At 48.4% G+C, this 20,832-nt stretch overlaps 1 protein-coding gene across 1 annotated transcript in view; it reads right to left on the bottom strand.

Moving 5' to 3' along the window:
* TENM4 (teneurin transmembrane protein 4) overlaps positions 1–20,832 on the bottom strand; it is a 766,570-nt gene that overhangs the window by 12,968 nt on the left and 732,770 nt on the right. The window contains exons 27-30 of the mRNA XM_045020846.1: positions 18,146–18,318; positions 13,476–13,711; positions 7,787–8,083; positions 4,678–6,292 (exon numbers count right to left, since the gene is read on the bottom strand). Coding sequence (XP_044876781.1) covers positions 4,678–6,292; positions 7,787–8,083; positions 13,476–13,711; positions 18,146–18,318 — 2,321 coding nt within the window. The remainder of the gene's footprint in view (positions 1–4,677; positions 6,293–7,786; positions 8,084–13,475; positions 13,712–18,145; positions 18,319–20,832) is intronic.

Genomic DNA, 20,832 nt, shown 5'->3' with positions numbered 1-20,832 from the left:
GGACCAGGTGGCCAGAAGAACAAAGTAAATCTATATAGGGCAGAAGTTATTCACCAAACGTGTTCAAAACACAGTCAAAAGGGGCACAGAGGGGGCTGTTGAACAGCAGGAAAATATGTAACGTCTGAAAAGATTCGATCCAGTCTTTGTTGGTTGCTTCTCACAAATCTGACTTTGAAAACATCTGTAAACAGGATTTGCTCTTTTTTTAGGGGGGTAGGCAGAGAGGATCAGTTGGAAGGGACAGGAAAAAATAAGTAGGTGGAAGGAGAAGTTAACAGAATGGGGGGAAATATTAATTTGCCAATGGCAATGACACCTTTTTTTCTTTTTGAAAGAAAAGTACATTTCGCATCACAGTTTTTTTTCAGCTACAGTAGCCCTGCCAACACATTTCACAGCACATTCATTTGAGGGCACTGAGAGAGACTGCTTAATGCAGACATGTGTAATGAAAATGTCAGTTCAATCCATCAGGCTTCCCGATGTTGGCAGCAAAAGCTCTGCATCACAAAGTGTACGATTGCTAAAATATTCACGTTGAACAATGGGCCTCTCAGAACGTAAATACCTGCTCCGCCCACTCTCCCTGCCGCACGCTCCCAATTCCTACACACGAGCTTGGAAATCGTTTACTGGGAGACTGAGGCTGGTCTACTCTGAAAATAGCATAGCTATGTCTCTCTGGGATGTGAGAAATCCATAACCCTGAGAGATGCAGCTACGCTGCCCGAACCCACGCTATAGACAGCACTATAGCTGGCTACTGCCTTCCAGGCAGATGAATTAACTACGGTGACAGGGGGAATCCCTCCCATCACTGTCGTGTCTACACTGAAGTACTACAGTCGTGCAGCTGTAGCATTTTAAGTGTAGACACAGCCTGAGTCTTGTATCATTGGTCTGTGTGCGTGCACGTGCATGACCTAAGTGAGCCAGAGCATGCCAAGGGGTGAGGAAGGACGCTGCCCCCTCCCACCGCAAGCAGTGTATTGGCAGGTGTGAGCGCAATGGCCAAGGAATCCCCCTCATATGCGATGTGCAGCGTAGAAACCTGGGAACGTCAATGAGAGCTCTGTACACGGACGGATGTGCAGGGTTGGATCCACTAATAGTCAGAATCCTTTCGGTGCTGTCAGACATTGCTGAGGACACGAACAAGGCTCTGGTATCCCTGTCCACCATGCTGTTTGCGGAGCGGCTCCCTGGTTGTGTTTCATGACAACTTTTTTATGAGGATAGGTTGTTGGACTATTGTTCAGCCCCCACCCCCGACTCTGGAGAACTAGGAGGCTGCTTTTTTTTTGGTCAGCTCCCTACCTAAGGTTGCCAAATTTCTAATAGCACAAAACCAAACACCCCTGCTGGGCCCCCTGCCCTGCCTCCAGGGCCGGTGCAACCCATTAGGTGACCTAGGCGGTTGCCTAGGGCGCTAGCATTTGGGGGGCGGCATTTCAGGTCCTTCGGCGGCGACCGCAGCAGCTGGATCTTCGGCCGCCCCGGTCGTTGGCGGCATTTAGGCGGAGGGAGCTGGGGCAGGGGGGCATGGGAAGGGCCTCCTGCAGCAAGTAATGAAGGGGCGGCACGCAGAGGAACCGCTCCCTGCCCCAGCTCACCTCTGCTCCGCCTCCTCCCCGAGCACGCCGCCCCGCTCTGCTTCTCTCCCTCCCAGGCTTGTGCCGCCAAACAGCTGATTGGCGCCACAAGCCTGGGAGGCAGGAGAAGTGGAGCGGTGATGGCGTGCTGGGGGAGGAGGCGGAGCAGAGGTGAGCTGGGGCGCGGAGCTGCCACACGGCTCCCCGGGCCGGGGGGAGCTGCCGTGGGGGGGGGCACCTCAGGGTGGATGGGGGGAGCTGCCGCGGGGGGGCGCCTCAGGGCGGGGGGGGAGGGGGTGGAGAGTTGCCACAGGGCTGGGGGGGGCGCAAGGTGGAAGTTTCGCCTAGGGCGTGAAACATCCTTGCACCCGCCCTGACTGCCTCTTCCCCAAGGCCCTGCCTCTGTCCCACCCCTTCCCCGAGGCCCTGCCCCAGCTCGCTCCATTCCCCCTCCCTCCGGCACTGTCCTCCCCCTCACTCATTTTCACCAGGTGGGGGCAGGGGGTTGGGGTTCCGGGTAGTATGGGCTTTGGCTGGGGGTGTGGGCTCCAAGTGGAGCCCAAAATGAAGGGTTCAGGGTGTGGGAGGGAGCTCCAGACTGGGGCATGGTGTTAGGGGATGTGGGGGGTGAGGACTCCAGCTGGGGGTGCAGGCTCTGGGGTGGGGCCAGGGATGAAGGGTTTGGGGTTCAGGAGGGGGCTACAGGTTGGAATGTGTGTGGGGGTGCAGACTCCGGCTGAGGATGCGGATTCTTGGATGGAGATGGGGATGAGGGGTTTGGGGTTCAGGAGGGGGCTGCAGGTTGGGGCAGGGAGTTGGGGTGCAGGGGGGTGGGTGAGGGCTCTGGCTGGGGGTGTGGGTTCTGGGGTGGGGCTGAGAATGAGGAGTTTGGGGTGCAGGAGGGGGCTAGGGTAGGTGGTTGGTGGTAGGGGTCAGCTCCGGGAGGGAGTTTGGGTGTGGGCTGGGGCAGTTGGGGTGCCGGAAGAGGTTCGGGGTGCTGGGTCTTGGCGGCACTTCCCACAGCTCGCATGAAGCGGCCACCAGGTCCCTGAAGCCCCTAGACGTGCGGGCAGCCAGGGAGACTCTCTGCGCTGCCTGTGCCCGCAGGCGCCAGCCCCGCAGCTCCCATTGGTCGTAGTTCCTGGCCAATGGGAGCTGCACAGCTGATCCTCGGGGGGCGGGGGGAGAAAGGGCAGCGTGCGGAGCCTCCCTGGTCGTCTATGCATCTAGGGGCTGCAGGGACCTTTATACCAGTATAATTGTGTCCACACTAGGCCTTGTATTGGTATAACGGCATCAGTAAGAAATCACACCCATAACCAACATAGTTATACTGGTATAAAAAATGTGTGTAGATCACTTGTACAAAAACTTTAACTAATCATCTTCACTGCAGCAAACTGACACTGGGCTTATGCCCAGAACTGGCAATGGTCACCTATGCACCAGTGACAGGTGTAAGGTTTCATGTGGATGAAAACTGGAAGCTTCATGCCATGGACACACCTTTGCTGCTCTAAAAGGTACTGAAATATGAGAGCTTAAAATCTTGGCATTGACATTAATGCCAACTCTCATGATTTTTCATGAGTCTTGGAATATGTGGTGGTGTTCTTAAAGCCCCAACTCCTGCAGTCAGGTGATTGCTTGAAAAGCTCAGCTTTCATTTAAAAACAACAACCATAAGCTTCTAGCCCTCATGGCTGTGGGGAAAAGCTTGAAGATATGTATCCTAAAGGCTCTAAAAGAATCCAGAATTTTCTATTTTTAAAATCTCACAATTTTAAATTAACTGATGATTTTGAAGGTTGGACTCCTGATTTTTTAATGCTGGGGTAGCCAATACTGTTACTGTATATGGAAAAGCGGATTTAGGTCTTTTTAGAGGTTTTTAAAATTAATTATAATTTGCCTCTCCCTAAGAGTTTTATACAGTTGACTTATGGTAACTGAGTCACCTTTTTTTTTTAATAGACAAAAGGATACACAAAAGAGTCCTGATACAATATTTTAAAACCATCTAAAACAGCTTTCCTGTCAAATATGTGGCACATGCAGAATACACAACAGTGTGGTTGTTAAAAAGGGTTTGTCTGTGCTCATTAGGAATGGCCTACACAAATACACACACACAGAGAATATATATTAGAGAAGTAAGCTCATTAATTCCATCTGATGAAAGCATATGATCATTAGCTCTGAGTGACTCAGGTCTCTTAGAATCTTTTCTGCTGAAATAAATTCACTTTGGGGAGCCATTCTTCTCACTTTTAAACACCTGCTTAGTGGATCTGTTCAGCTTATTGACATTAAGAAAGTCCCTAATCTTTCCATATTTAGGTATTAAATTTAAGACACACGGTACTTGTTTTTGCTGGCTTTTAACAGGCAATTGTTCACCGTGTGGGTGGATTACCTGTATTGCTATTTTAAGGGGTTCTATAATGCCTTGCTATGATAAAAGGTTGCCATTTTGCTGAAACAAGCCTATAGGCAGCTTATAAACGCAAGCAAGTCTCTATCGCAAAACTGTGTAAACAAAAGTTATCCATATACAAATGAGAGGGGTTATCGAGAGGTTGATCAGAAACTAAGCTGGCGTTGTTTGAGGAAATGAACAATCGGAAACAAAATAAAGGGAAAAATAAAAAGAGCAGGAAGGAAGAAAAAAAGAAAACCTGTTGGGTAGATGAGTAGTTCTTGGCTTAAATTTTTCATGAATACTGTGTATGCGGCCAGTGATCCAGCTGTGGAAGGGTTAAAGGTGACCTGCAAAGGAAAAATATATTGGGCTTGTGCCCGCTTTTGTTTATTTATGTGCAAAGAAGAACTGAAAAGTTTGGTGTGTGTTTCTGGTTTTTTTAAATTCTGTTTGTTGTTTTACATTAGAAATTCAGGCTGGTTTCTAGTCTGGAAGACTCTATTGTGTTTTCTGTTCCTTTCTAAAGAGAAATTCAGTCCCTGTCTAGGCTGGAAGACCCTACAATGTCTGGATTGTTGAAGGAGAAGAAACCTATCCACTACCTGAGCAAAAACCAGCTTGTGTATACACTAATTAAAAACAAACCAAGAGAAGTCTTACCTGTCATGTAACATTTGATATCCTGAGCGTTGCTAATAGGGTTGTTGTTTTTGAACATATAAAGGTTGAAAGGCATTATGTTGTTGCTGCTCAGATGTTTCCACATATCGTGGTCTGGACTTGTCCACCGCCCAGCTAACACATCATAGTCTCGCCGCCCCATGTGGATGAGCTTAGTGAGGGGGTCGTACAGACCTCCATGGTACCCGATGATGACCTGGAAATTGGGATTGGTGTCCATGTAGATCTCCCCGTATGCTGTGTACAGTATCTGCTTTATCATTAAGCCCGTCCCGCTGAAAACTGCCAGAGGGGTCCCAATGTTATCGCAGGCTATGTAGAACTCATCTCCACTGCTGAGCTCCATTGCAAAGAGATGGCCTTGGAGATCATAGTAGAGGGAGGTGATCTCGGAACTGGAATGGTTGTACAAATGGGTGACCTTAGTGGGGTTGGTCAGGTCTGCATAGAAGAACTGTAAATGGTGACCATGGGCAGTTTTGCTAGAAACTCTTCTTCCGAGGCCATCATAGCGATATTTCACGCTCCAGCCGCTCGCTTTACTGTACGCTTTGATGAGCAGGCCTGCTGAGTTGTACTCAAAAATGTCATTCCCCCTTTGTCTCAGGAAGCCATCTTCATCCATTTTGTACTGCACATCCCCCAATCTTGTAATCCTGTCCCTGAGGTCATACCTTAGTGGGGTGAGACGGGCACTGTTCCCAGGACTCAACAAATGGAGGTTTCCATTGAGGTCATAACTGTAACGCCAGAGTGGTTTGTCATTGATAGACACTGTCTGCAGTTGGCCATCAGCATCGTACTCATAAGAGTACCTCGTTGTGTTTGCATATGGTCCGACCTTCAGTTCCTTCTTCACCACTCTCCCCATGTTGTCATACTGCACAGTCATCCAGTACATGAGCGACCTGAATATTTCATACTGGACCTCCTTCATCCTGCCATAGGCATCAAAGTGCTTAGTATGAGTCATGACGGCAGTGGTGATAATCTGATTAATGTCATAGTAGATGACCCCAAATTTACCAAACTGCTCCGTTTTGCCTGACACATCATCGTACCTGTAGAGATCTATAGGTAACGGTGTCTCGTTGATCACTGCTTGCATGCTGGTCACCCTGAAGCTGTTATCATAATTGTAGTCGAAGCGTGCATTCACCATGCCTTCCTCGGTGAAGCGGAAAATTTGGCGGTCAATGAGTGGGCCTATCTGCCTGTATCTGATAGTACAGGTGAACCCTTCATTCTGCAGGTTTATTGTCTTCAGCATGCCAGCAGTTTCATCGTAGGTGAAGCCAATCTTAGTGGTGTCATAGAGCATTTCGGCTAGCTTGGACAGCTTGCCATACTTGTAGATGACACGTCTCCCTGTCCCCAAGTAGAAGGTGTGAAGGAGTTGCCCTTCCTCAGTGAAATCCTGAATGACGGAGGCGTTGCCCTCTGGAGGCCGGTAGATGTTCCTGTAGTATCCGATGGACCGGATGGTTTCTAAGGTCTGCCGGGCGACATTAGGCATGGTGACGGATGACAATCGATCATTCTTATCAAACTCAAAGATGTACTGTCTCTGGCTGTGGAGGAGCAGCACCATGGACTAGAATTGGAGGGGAAAATGAATTAATTATTTTCTTAGTTTTAAGGCATGATCATTCTAAATTTTTCAGAGAGGAAAATATTTCAGGACATGGCTTGTCTAGCCTCCACTTCATACTTAATTATGTGGCCAGCATAATTTAAGTGACCTATAGACTTCACAGAGGAACTAATATGTGGCCAATCGCCATCTGGCCACTTTGCTTGGTTGATCCTCTCCTTTCCCCTCCCCTCAGTCCCTGTTTTATACTGTACAGCGTTAGCTCTTCATGATGGGATTTCTACCTTATTTGGTGTCTGTACAATACCCAGCACTTAAGACACTGGGGGTGGGCACAAGGAGAAATAATACTTATAACAATAACCTTAAGTAGCGAGAGGTACACACACAGCGAGAGACTCACTTCACTGTGAGCAGAAGTGGTCAGAAGAGAATGAGGAAGGGTAATAGGCACTGGTGTAAGGTTTGGACTAAGGCACAGAACCAGGGACTACTTGTTAGGATTGATTCAAAAATACCCCCAGCCAACTCTCCCAAGTTCACTTCCCCATTTGCCACCATGGGGCAAACAGCTTGACAAAACCAAACACGCAACCCTGTCCGTCTGCCGACAAAAGAAACTCATCTGCTACTAGCCACTTATCGCAAATTTCTTAACCCAGTTCCCTAATTCACTTGCACGTAATGCACATACCGGAAAACAGTTTGATGCTTTATCCTCATTTATTATTTATATCATTGTAGAGCCCAAATGCAGGACCTCACTGTCCTAGGGGCTGTACAAACACATAGGCAGATACATTTCCTGCCCCAAAGAGCTCACAGATTGATTAAAAGGAGGATGGATGAGATTATGGTTAAATCTCCTACTGATCCCTTCAGCAAAGAGAAAGGCATTTCCCACCACAAAAGAGCATTACATAACCGGCTGGGTGGATTGGTCTCTCTCCTTCCCCACCTGCCCCTGCCACACTTACTTCCTGTGGAGCTTTGCAGAAGGCACGATGCTAGACTTTATGGACTGTTGGGTCTACATTGTGTGGAACATCCAAAATAAGTCCCTACTGTACTCTTATCTTTATTAGCACTCGTGGGATCTGTAACTTGACTAGAATATAATTTGTCTTTACTGGAGGCATTTTATTACATCCAGCTCAGCAAAGGACTATTGTATCTTAATAATCAAAGCTTTGCAGGGTCAAAACACACGAAGAGGGGCTTGGGGTTGGGCGGAGAATATTGCCCTTTAGGGATACTCGGTGCTAACTTTAGCTGTCGTCTGGGCTTAGCTTCTACAGTTATATGCGCCTTAAAATAGGTAGATTACATAGATGTCTGTGTACTAGACTCTAAGGGTCAGATCCTCCATTGGTGTAAATCAGTGTCACACCACTGAAGTCAAAGGAGTGAAGTCAATTTTACGCCAGCTGAGACTCTAGCCCTAAGTTAGCAAACACAGTGAGTAGCGTCAGTAAGCGACAAAAGGACACATACCTTCTCTAAGTAAGTGTAGCTCCATGATTTTCCATCAGCAAAGATCCTGGATATAATTCTGCCAGCCTGATCATATTCCATCCTTTCTGACATAGTTCCCCTCTGGATCCCTGCAATGTGTCCCCCTGGGGAATAAGTCACATTAACTCCATTCAACCTGCTGCTAGGAGACCAGAGGCTCGGTCTGCCTGCTTGGTCATACAGGATCCGTAGAGTGAACTTGCGATGGTCATCGTAGATTTTTTCTGTTCTTGTCACACGATCAAAGTCGAGGGACAGCAGGTTTCTGTTGTGAACCTAGAGGGCAAAGGAAGAAAGAGAATTAGAAAGGCACAGATGGTTTTATGTGGCAAATTATAGCCCCCCTCCCGCACCAAACACTCCTTTGGATCAGTCCCAGTACTACATAGACCTATGTATTAATTGTCTTAGGGTGAGATTTTCAAAAATATTCACTGTTGGCCTGACTCTGCTTCCACTCAAGTCAACTGGAGTTGTAACCAGTGACTTCAGTGGGTGCACAGTTAGGACAGTGTTGTATGTACTGCAAAACCATCACACATCCTCTGCTCACAAGGGGCCTAGAATTACTGCAGCACAGATGACATAAGTCTGCATGAAGCTATGCTGATAAAATTTTGCTGGGGAAGCTTGCAAGGTGCTTGTCTGAACTGTGCTGGGGTCAGCCAAATCCCTTGCTTTCATGGATGTCAGAGTTCACACATTTAAAAAGGGAAATGGTATTGAGTCATCGTGGTTGCAGACGCTGCAAGGAACAGTGTGGACAATTCATTAGGTACAACTCGTCCCTGGAGTCAGTCCTGAATCAACTGGTGGTACAGGCTTTCCTATGAAATGTAATATGGAGGCCCTGACCATCTGTAGTCATTAAAGACCTCATGACCCTATTGCCAACAAGAGTGGGGATTGTTAACCCCAATGTTCTTGCCAATCCCACCATGGGTAATTACATTCCTATGGCCTCAATTCCCTTTGCACTTTCAGTTGAAGGCCAGATCATATATATTTCAAAGGTAAAAGGAAAAATGTATTTTTGTCCAGAGACTGTATCCCAAAGAACTACAGATAATAACGGATAATACACTACTGTTTAGCTATGTGTGTCTACGAATTTATAAAGCCACATTATTGTTGTATCTAAGCATTGTGCAAAAACAAAAAATACACACATTGAGAGCTGGCTGGTAGGGACAGTTATTCCATCCTACTCTGGATAAAATCAGGACTCCAAAATTGAATGAGATATAGTTCTCAGCCCTGACCTAGGTTTGATCTTGGACAGTTACTTTTCAGTACACTTCTGAATTCCCTGTGGTTTTTGGGAGGGAATACAGAGTTAAACAGCTAACAGTAGAGAGAAGAGAAATTATTTCGTCTAGGCAAAAGGAGACAAGAGACAGTGTGTCAATCGAAATTTGAAATGCAGGAGTGGGAACTACAGGAAGGCTGTTCCAAACAGTGAGAGAGTGCACGAGCAGGGACAATACTGCATGGCATTAAGCAGAGAAGGCCGGTGCCAGAGAGGACAGAGGAGAAAGAGACTAGAACTATGAAGCAGGCTGGAGATAGTCTATGCATGGTTCTTAGAAGCAGAAGGGAAGTTTTAAAGGAGATCGTGAAATGCACAGGGTAGAGAAGAGTTGACTGAAGAAGGAAATGATGTGATAGTGCTTTTGTGAGAGAAGGTGGGGCGTGTTCTGCACATGATGGAGTGTGGAGAACTGGGACTCAGGGAAGGCAAAGGAGAGACTCTCAGTAGCTGAGGTGAGAGAAAGTAAAAGGCATGGATGGGCAAAGATGGAGCTGAGGCAGGGGTGTGCGAGTGCGGGCGGAAGATGAAGATCTACAGATAAAGAAGTTATAGGAGGAAGAGAGGGCCGTGTTGATGACGACACCAAGGTGATGGATAACAAAAGTAATGGAGGGTCTGACTTGAGGAAAAGACGGGGCTAATGTGGAACCAAGGTAGATAATGCTACAATTAAACGTGCAGCGGTGTTTAAAATAGACTGTAAATGGGTAATGGGAGAAACGGGAAATCAGCCAAAAGCCCAGCCTCCGCTTTCCGCAGCTCCCATTGGCCAGGACTGGTGAACCGTGGCCACTGGGAGCTGTGGGCAGCTGTGCCTGCAGACGGTCAATGTAAACACTGTCTCACGGCCCACCAGTGGATTACCCTAATTACCTTGACGGGCCTGTGCGGTCTGCGGGTTGCCCACCAGTGCCATAAGTCTTTACACAGGCAACATCCCATTAGCTTCAATGGAAGTTTGCCCAACTAAGGACCAAATACAGACCTCTAGATCTGGCCCAGTAACAACACGTTATTTCCTTAGATTTATAAATCTAAATCTTGTGCCAACTCTCTGTCCTGTGAGCTTGACCCTGAACGATACCGAATGCTGTGGCCCATCAAAGCACTTGACCGTGGGACAGATTTTTAAAGGTATTAAGGCAACTAACTCTTACTTAAATCAATGGGAGTTCGGCACACAACTACCTTTAAAATCTGGTCCCATGTACTTAACCAGAGTCTTCAGGACTGAGATGTAGGTGGGCAGACCCTAAATTTAAATCCAAAATATATTCTTCCCACCTTTATACATAATTAAATATCCTCCAGTTAATATGAGGGACACTAACATAAACCCCAGGCTCGCAGCCCAGAATAGATCGATAAAACAGGTGAGCCTGCTTTGGAATCGCAGCGTCACTCATTACCAGCATTTACTTCTAACCTTCTTTTTGGGCTCCCGTAGCTAAAAATATTATCAAAGTAATGCGCATCGACTTCCTCTGGAGCCGGCCTTTGCATGTGAGTTATAAAGCCCTGAAAATGAGGATTCATAATGAAAACGCAGAGGCAACCTTAACTATAAGAGTGCAAATGGCACATCTGTGATCAGAGCTCCATCCCCAGAGGTTGACTGAACACAATTGCACAGAGAAAAAATATTGCTTGCATGGAATTCCCATGGCAAATAAGCTGTGGTTATCGGTGTGCCCGAGTCTGGGCTTGCTCTCTTTATAGATATTCTGGGGATGAGGTTAGAATGCTTTAATTGTTCGGTAATGGTTAGCAACATCATCTCCGAGATCTCTGCAGTAATGCAGGCTGTGATGGGAAGTAGTGTTGTGACAACTAATGTTTCCGTGGCTGCTATCTTGCAGCCAGCATCCTGGTGAATGTGAGACTGTTTTCAATGGGTGCTTCCCTGGTTAAATAAATAAAACTGATTAAGCAGACAGCTATGTAATTGTCAGCCATCCCACGTGCTCCACCGCCAGAGATTATTTTACATCCTTCTTTATTAAAAAGTTCATGCTCGTGAAAAGGAAAAAAAATGAGCTGCATTATCAAGAGCAGTGTTCTAGCTAACACTCCAATTTGGGACGGAGCCTGCGCACTGCCATTTGTTACTGGCGGAGTGGAATTTGCAGCCAGCCAACCAGCAAGGCCATCAATCCGTTGCGCCGATAGGGCCAATTAGAGCATGGAAGCTTTCATCAAGTCCGTGCAGGACATGTAAAGATAAAAGTTTGCTGCAAGGGCTGCAGACTGATGCAGCAAACAGCCAGGTCAGCAAAGCTGGAACTACGAAGAAGGCTGACAAACACTGTTACCCGCAGTGGATCAGTGAAGCTGAAAATTAACACGTGTTAAGGGCCACATCCTCTCCCCTGTGCAAAGCCCGAATATACAGGATCCCTGGTGGATAGATTCCTTAGCTCTTCCTTCCACAGGCTTACAAAGGGGTAGATCAACTAGTCTGTGCCTACGGTTGCACCATGCAGCCTGCACCCTCAATATGCCGGCTGTTATAGGTCGTGGATCAACATATTATTTATTATGTTTATTATGGTAGCACCAAGGGACCAACTAAGAAGGGGGCTCTGTTGAGCTGGACACTTTACAGAGTAATAGACAATCCCTACCCCCAAGCGCTTCCATCTAAGTAGAGACAGACAGACAATAGGTAGACGACAGGGATGGAACGTACAAAGCAGAGCGATCAATGTGATGGCAGCAAACATGTTAGTGTCACATTTCCCGCCCACAGATCCACCAGCCACACACTTTCCTCTCACACTTGTTAGCCTTTCATGAACAAAGGAGAAAACAGAAGGAGGGAAGCAGAGATTTAGGGGGTGTCTACGTATACTGCGCTGCAGCAGCCCAGCTGTACCGATGCAGCTGCGCCGTTGCAGCACGTCTGGTGAAGATGCTCTATGCCGACAGGAGAGAGCATAACAAAAAGAACTAGATAAGTTCATGGAGGATAGGCCCATCAATGGATATTAGCCAGGATGGGGCAGAAATCAGTGAAAGCTGCTTTGAACCCTAAAAGGCTTTTACCCAGCTGCAGGTCTTGCAAGCCAGTCTATCCTTTAGAGTACAGCTTGTTTGGTAATTTCATTCTGTATTACATGGAAAAAGAAAATTTGAGCCAACGGATCCACATGCATAAAAGCAGCTTCTGATGAGGGGGGTTCAGATGCACATGCCCAGCTCCCAGTGACTTCTGCTTGCAAAAATTTTCTCTCTTGGTAATGAAGGAAACTGAACGGTCTGTGGTAATGTTCATGTTGGAGGCCGAGGTCAGGAGTGGCTGAGGTTATACAGATAGAGTGTACAACAAGTGTGTGTTCATTTGAGTGAAGAGCAGAAATGACCCAGGAGTGGCAAGGGGCACACAGCAGGAAAGAGGGGAGGAAGGGAAGCAAGGAGCAGAACATTTATATTCTGAGACCCTGGGCGTTATTATTTACTGTCTAGCCCAAGTGTGCAGAAATAACTGCTCGAATCCCAGCTCTCAAGTGACATTAACCAACACTGAGCATCACTCTCAGAAGGTCTGATCCTGCCGAGTGCTGAGCACTACCCCTGAGCTCCTCAGAGCCCTCGACTCCAGGAGTGGCAGCTCATACGGCTGGGCAGTCAATATTATTATTACAGCTTCATCAGCAATCAGCAACAGAATTACAGGCTTATTGGGGTAGATCTCTAAGAGGCTCTTACTAGCACATAAAATACACTGTTCTGTGCACGGCTGTGTTTCCCAAACATGTCATTCACAAGCACAGAAATTCTGCGCCCCCCCGGAAAGGGAGAACAAGAGTTAGAAGATGGGGTTTTAGTGTGCATGGCATTCTCCATAGGCGCGCAAACGCACGTTCCCAGCATCCCACAGACTCAGCTCCTCAATGCAGTCAGCAGAGTGGCAAATTTAAGGAAACAGGAAGATTTTCAGAGACAGCACGTTGAATGAACAATGAGGTTTACAAACTGCCCTCCCTCAGACTTATGTTCAATCCAAGTGACTAGTGCAACTGGAAAGACATGTGCAGCTTTGTGCACCTGCGTTCTCATCTGTGCACGTAATGTGCCCGTTATGTACGGTTTGGATGTGTGGCATTTCCCATAATCCCCAGGACCTGCAGGGGAACTTGCAGTGCCATCCATGACAGCTCAGCCAGGACATAGGGAGATGTAACAAAGGCTGTCTCAGCTAGGGACACAGGTAGAACTACAGGGTCTGTCCATCTTCCAGGCTCAAGAAAAAATCCCCATTATATTCATTGCAACGGGGCCCTGCCCCTCTCTACCATGAGACCGAGTATGCCTGAAAGATAAAATCAAGTGTCGCCCACACTGCCTGTTGCTCACCCTCAGCCTGCGTCCAAAGACGGTAACCTGCCCTCTAGCTTGCTCCTTCCGCTGCCTCCACTCAACCAGATTGAGGCCATTGTCGATGGGCAGGGTCACGTTCCTCTTCCCCACCGTCGGGTTCACGGTGCCAGCCAGCAGGTGGGGCTCCGTCTGCAGTGCTACCTCCATGCCGTTAGCAAGCATCAGCCTGAGAGAGCCATCGGCACCGATGTAGTAGCTGTTTCGGACTTGGTCTGGAGAAAGATAAGAGACGGGCTCAAGCCAGTGATAGATGACAGAAACCCATATTTAATTATTTTCCCTACCTGAGTTATTGCCAAGCTTTTTGATGACTTTTAACACTCACCTTTACTGTTCACCATTAATGGCTGCTTGGGAATTGTCCATTTCTCTTTCAAGTCTAGAGAAAGTTTCACTTTGTGGACTGCACACACTTGCACAAAAACTGTTATGTGGGTTAAACAAGACTACAGGGGAATAATGTGTAATACTGTGGCATAGTATGTGTGTTCAGGTCTCCCTGTAGGGGCTGGCCGCAGCAAGGATAAAAGCCTGCTACTCACTCAGCTAACAGAGTTACTCCTTTAGCTCACAGAGTGGGCGGGTGGGATTTTGCGGCTGAAGGTCCTGAATTCTATCCCTTCTGAAGCTCATGTGTGTCCACTGTTCATAACTTTACATCCTAAAAAAATCCTGAAACATCTGTCTCTATTTATCTGTACACAGATATGTCATTATTGAAAATATGTCTGTTATGTTAAGTCTTATAACCCCCTTTGGTGGAGACCAGGTTCTGCAAGTGGAGCCAGCTGCTCTCCTCAGCCTTGTTTCACCACCCCAAGCGGTGGGGATTCTCACTGTAACTCAGTGCTAACTGCTTTCCCAATGACATGCTCCTGGCTACCCTGAAAGAGGATTCTGAGGGACCAACAGTTGCTGTGGGAACTGTGGGTCAGGCGAGTGCACAGGCACAGGGCTTCCATATGGCCTCCACTGGATCCTGAAAGGGATCTTAGGAGATCTACAGATTTCATGACTCAAACCCCATCAGTTCAGAAGTGAAGGGGAAGGGCAATATTCCTGCCTTCCCTCCCCAGGCTCCGCCAGGAGAAAACCAAGCAGAACCACCATCAGTCAAAATTCAGAGTTTCCAAGCACCTAGTGGAGAAGCCTTTGGAGGGTTTGGGCTCCACTCAGTGGGAAAGCATTGTACAAAACCCATTATGCAGCGCACGCCAGCTCTGCAGCTCCTTCGAAGGCTGGGGAATGCTACCATCTCTGTCTCCCTGGCTGCTGTAAATACCTAATTGTGAATACAAAAATTCCTTAAAAAATTCATGAAAACTGTTTTTCCATTTTGAAGCAAGTTACATTTGTTCACTAGCTGCTCTCCTGCAGCTCGAGGGGAAAGCAGGTCAGAGCAGAATTATCATCTCTCCTCAGGCTAGGATATATTGGCAAATGGCACAACTGGATACATAGGAGAGGAAGCCTAAAGCTGGCTGGTCTCTTTCATTATGGGCCTGATCCAGTGCCCTCCGTAGCCAAATGGAGGTTTCCAATGATCTCAGCTGGACCAGATAAGCCAAATGCATGCAGATAACTAAGCGACAGACTGACACGATTACTGCAATGACACTGGAATTTACCAGTGCGTATCCAATACTGCAGTGATCCAGGACTGCAGATCCAAAGCCCTTTGAATATCCAAATGGCACAGTTAAAGCCACTGACCTTCAACAGGCTCTGGATCCGGCCCGTAGACACCGACACCTTGAGACCCCAGGGGCACTGGAGAGGTAGGCCTGTCAGGGGACTGGCTAGGGCTCCCTGATTCTCAGCTGCCCAGACTTGGCATAAGAGCTGCAGCACAGCAAATTTAACTTATGCCAGTGGAGAATCAGGCATAGCAGAGACTCACTCTGCTCCTCTGCCCTCCTCACATCCGACATCCCCCCTCTTCCTCACCAGGATGGGGGGTTCTGGTGCAGGAAGTGATAGAGCTGCCTCTGGCAGCTTTACGCTGCACAGATGGGGACGCCGTCCATGGGAATCTCAGGACACCGTATGTTCACCCATCACCACATTAGCAGCATCCACTGGTGCATCCAACTCCAAGAGCATGGTCATCAGTAGCACACAGCCCGGGGAATAAAACTCTGGATCTTCTACCTTCACCATTTACCCTGATGGAGACTCTCCCCTAGAGCTAGCAAGAGGGCTTTTCCCTGGAGCTTTGTGAAATCCAGCTGTCTTTGTGAGCAGGGTTTTATGCCAGCCTCAGTGTGAGTTTTGGTTCCGCTCAGTGTCACACTGAGTCCTGCATCAAACCGTATATCAGCCCAGTTTTGCGTTTGGTTCAGCCTGAGTCTGCTCAGAGCTCAGTCCGGGTTTCTTGAAAGGTTCAAAGCCAGTTTGGGGCTCATCATGAAGCTCTGCACCAGGGCTCATGCTAAGAGTTCTGTCAGTATCGTATGTTCTCTCCTGAACAACCACTGAGAGGGAGAGACAGTCTTAAAACCCCCAGAGCCACTACTGTGGAGTGGCAAACAGTAAATTGCTGCTGCTCCTCAGTCAAGCGCTGGTTGATCTGCACACGGCATACTCCAGAAACGCTGTTCGGCCACCCCTGTGCTGCTCTCTCTATCACTGTCCCGCTGCCTTGGAACGTGTGGTTCCCCCTCTGAGCACTAGCTGTTTTGGAATTTTCTGTGGTCTCTACCTGGGAGACCCCTGGGCCGAAGACATAACACCACCTCTACCATATAATCTCACTCCACGCTGTGAGTTAGCTGAGTGTGTAGGCACCTGGCAGGCTAACGCGCTTGGTTTATGGGCCAACGTGCAGACTTGTTCTCGCTAACAATTTCTTCCTGAAGCCTCTTTTCTGTCCCCTGGCAGAAAGCCAGTTCTGGCTGAGCCAGGGAAAAGTATTGTTGCATCTTTTCAAGTGCGCTGCCCAACTGTGCCCTGGCCTAGAATTGCTCTGTAGGTGGTCCTTGCAAACACGGCTAATGGGGATTTGTTCCTGGTGGGACTGCACACACCCTTCAGACTCTGCAAGAAAGCTACCGTACCAGAAAGTTCACTTCATTTGGGGAAAGCTCATTTCCCCGCTCAATCCGGTCTGTGAACTAAAAACACCGTCTGTCATTTCAAACTATTAAAAACGGCCTTTTGTCCTGCCTTGTCCCGTGTTGTTGGGGGATGCCGCAGTGAGATTTATTGGGCAGTTTATTGGCCTTTGGCTCGGGAGGCATAAATCACATCGCAGTCAATTATCTCACTAAAGAGCCCCCAACAGCAGGTTCTGTTGCTTAATTAGGTTCCTGAGGTGAAGCCAACCTCACATCTGAGTATTTGCCAGACATCTTAATGCGTGGATTTTTGGCTGGGCTAGTTAGAGTTTCAGTTGGTTTGTGCTCTGTGGTGCACAAGGAAAAGTCGCCGCACACCGGCTATTCCCTAGGGCAATGGAAGGTACAGCCTGATGAGGCCTGAGTCCCAGACTGCTTTCTCAGTGGCCAGGGAAGGTGCTCACAGACACAGGAAGCTGTTTCCTATGCAGGAGTTTACCTTTAACTATAGAAAACAGAGGAAATTAACCACCCAGAGAGCTGGTTTTTAAGGAACCAGCATACCCGTGACTCCTGGGCTGACTGGGGCTGACGGAGACATCTCTTTCCATACAAAGGTGAAAACTTGTATTTGACCACAAGCATCTTCACTGGGCACAGAGAAGGAGTTCGCGGAGTAGGGTGAGACAGAGCCTGCTGGCCCTTCACCCGAGCCAGCGGGGAGTGGGGAATGCAGAGGGCTTGCTAGCCCCAGGGACCGAGACTGAGCACGGCCCTGACCCCCGGGGAGCCGGGCTAAGCTTCAGATCCTCAGCCCTAAGAAAACTCTCGACATCTACAAGCATTTCTGGAGTGTAACTTCTGCTCCCACCACAGTGCCCCACCTCATCCTTCCTTCTCTCTCTACTCCCTTGCCTTGCCACCTCTTTCTTCCGCCTCCTACTTCCCTAACCTTACCCCTCCCTCCTGTCCCTCCGAGCAAAGTCAGCAGAGCTGTGCCGATTTACACCAGCTGCGGATCTGGCCCAGCACAGGCAGCAGTGACTGTGCTAACTTCCCACCTTGCACACATCCCCTCATCACTCACTCCTCCTTCCTGCTGCCCCCCTCCACGCCTTACCCAGACTCTCGGGGGCAGGGACCGTGTACTGGTCATTTCCCTGGAGGGTGCTCAGTGCAAATTGCACAAAGAATGACAATCCCCAATACACAGCTTCCTTAATTGAAACCTACTCTGGCGGGGGGACACAGTGACTCTAAGTGGGAAGCCATTAAAATAGTGAAGTAACAGGGTCTACCAGAGGAGCGGTCAGGTTTAGCTAGCCCCTGGGTTTGAATAATAATGGCAATGACGAGGGAGTATAGCATTGCCCAGCTAGGCAACCAACTGAGAACCAAGTGGAAAACAGCTGCAGAACTGACAGCGAGCCCTGTAATGTTTCCTATTGCTTTGTTAAGTGGGTGGGAGTGGGTGTGCAGGGTGCTGGGCAGAAGGTTTTTCAGGTGCTGGGATAATTAAGATGTGTGTTTCCTGCTGTGTAACCCTTGGCGTGCAGCTGAACGTGGGGTAGGGGCAGTCCCTGGGCTCACCTTGCAGGAGGGTGTAGAAGGCGCCTGACGCAGACAGATTGGTTGTTATGGTAACGTCATCCTTGCTGGAGGTTTCTACCTGGACGTGCACGGAGCTGTCGGTATCGCTGCGGAAGCTGCTGACTTGGCCTGTGGGGAAGGTGACGTTGGTCAAGCGGCCAAAGCTGTCGTACCTGAAAAGGAGAACGGAGCGAGATCAGTACCATGAACAGAGGGAGGGGGACCGACGTGCTGCCCTATGAAGAACAGGCCACATCCTGAAGCCCTTACACAGATTCTACTGCGGCAAAGTTCCTGCTGATTTACCTGGCTCCCAGGATCCCCACTGGCTCCACTGGGAGTTTTGCTTGCGTTAAAGGGGTGCAGGTTTGGCTCAATAACTCAAAGAGGGACCATACACCACCAGCCCCTTCCATCATGACATTGCCCAAGCAGGTCCCTCTGCCAGAGAATGAGCTCAAAGCAGGGAGGTAGCAAGGGGACTATTCCCTGAGGAGAAGAGCTTCCTAAAGCAGGATTTTCCCAAGTGTAAGCTGGGAGTGGAGAGCAATGGGAAACCAAAGTGGCACAATTCCCTAGAGCCCTTGGGCCCACTGAGGAGATACTACAGCGATGGGGTCATGGAAGCAGACCGGGAGAAGGAGTAAGAATCCTGCCCTCCCCCACACCAAAAATAACCAGTGATAAATGGGGCTTAAGCCATCCCACCCCCGCCCACTCATGCATGACAGCAACTAGAGAATATAATGACAGAATGTCCCCCACCCTCAAAGATCCAAGAACAGGGGAAAGTGTCCCAGCAGCACAGAAGCTTGAGAGAGGCCATGGAGTTGTTGCTAAGGCCATGCCCGTCACCATGCTATCTGAGGCCCTAACAATGACAGAACAAAGTGCTCACCCCCAAATGCATCTTCCCCCACTATTTCACACCAGCAGGCCCAAATTCACTTATGTTCCATGGGACACCAATCATGAATGGGCCAAATTCGACCCCGGGGCAAGTGGCTGCCATTTCACTGAAGTCAGTGGGGTGGTGTCTGCTTACACCTAAGGGATGGAGTTGGCCCCTCATCTTTAAGGATGTGATTATTTTTAACCAACTTAAATACTTAGAATAAATGAAAGTGAGTAAAAGTGGTAACTGGCCATCTTCCCTACATTCTGGGCCTCAGCCGGAGTCTCTGGAGCCAAGGTCTAAGTACATTATGGTCTTCCCATCCCCTGGGTGAGAAGGAGAGTCTGGCCCACAGTTATGTCACACTCTCAGTCATGGAATTATTCACACTTGGAGAGCTGGGCACAATGCCCTGGTAATTGATCAGCTTGTTGTGAAAAGAGAGGGGAAAAGAGAATAAATTCAGGACAGTTTTTTTAAGTTTGGCATAGACCAGTTAAGCCTTTCCCAAGTGACTTTAGGAGCACAGGATTTGGTCTGCATTGCTTTTTTTTTTTTTTAAAAGCTGGAAGTCAAATAAAGTGCTCTGAATACAGAGTAACTTTCTTTGCTCATTAGTTGTTGGTTTGTCTGCGCTGCGACGGGAACTCAAGCTTTTTGGTTGCTAGGTGTCACTGTACCTCCTGTAAGGACATTTGTGAGTCTCCTACTTGAAAACATTATGTAACTTCATACATCAGCTGAGTCCCAGCAGATATCCTTACGCCACCTGCAGCGGCCGTGAACAAGGGACATTATTTTGCGCCTTTGTCCCATGGAAGAAGCACATCACTGATCACTGTCCCCAGTGGTGTGTTACATAACAACACAACAACGCTTTTTATATTGACACCAATATTTACACAGAGTGCCACCCTAAGAGAAGTGATGAGCTCAGATCCACTCCCGCCGCTCTGCCACCCAAACTTCTGGGAACTTCTGTCTCTGAACCCAACACTAAGACTTGGAGCATTAACAACCTCAGGGCAAGGATGGTGCTAAAGAGTCAAAGTCACATATAAAAACGTGAGATGTTGGTCTGATACATCCCTGTTCTCCTCTTACTATGGGGCTAGTCAGGAGTAACCTCACTGAAGTCTAAGGGGTTGTTACTGGCTGCTATTTCACCCAAGTCCTAAGAGCACTATGATTGATCCCAAGTGAACGAGTAATGGTCTCATGTTGCAGTGGGGAAGGTTTAGGTTGGATATTAGGAAAAAAAATTTCACTAGGAGGGTGGTGAAGCTCTGGGATGGGTTACCTAGGGAGGTGGTGGAATCTCCTTCCTTAGAGGCTTTGAAGATCAGGCCTGACAAAGCCCTGGCTGGGATGATTTAGTTGGGCATTGGTCCTGCTCTGAGCAGGGGGTTGGACTAGTTGACCTCCTGAGGTCCCTTCCAATCCTGAGATTCTATGATTCTATGAATAACATTCTGCCCCATGCAGAGAGCAAGCAAAAGTCCCATATACCACAAGTCCCACTTACACATTCAAAATAAACCTCACAAAGTCTTTCAGCCCCAGTTTACTTTCCAGCTCCCCACAAACTGCCCTCCAGACAACAGCCTTCCTACCAGCACCCTCACTAAGACCTTGCCTACTCTTGGTTACACAGGTAGTGGCGTGTAACACATGCTGCAGTGAAAAGCAGGCTACGTCCACACGCACTGTGGTGGGGAGCTACCCACCACAGTGGAAGGCCTTTATTCTCTGCTTCTCCCCTGCTGGAGCCTTTCTCCACTTCCAGAGTCTT

Source organism: Mauremys mutica, chromosome 1, assembly GCF_020497125.1.
Source record: "Mauremys mutica isolate MM-2020 ecotype Southern chromosome 1, ASM2049712v1, whole genome shotgun sequence".
In the NCBI taxonomy this organism is placed as follows: domain Eukaryota; kingdom Metazoa; phylum Chordata; order Testudines; family Geoemydidae; genus Mauremys; species Mauremys mutica.
The sequence above is the reverse complement of the archived record's forward strand: the minus strand, read 5'-3'. Positions and strand labels throughout refer to the sequence as shown.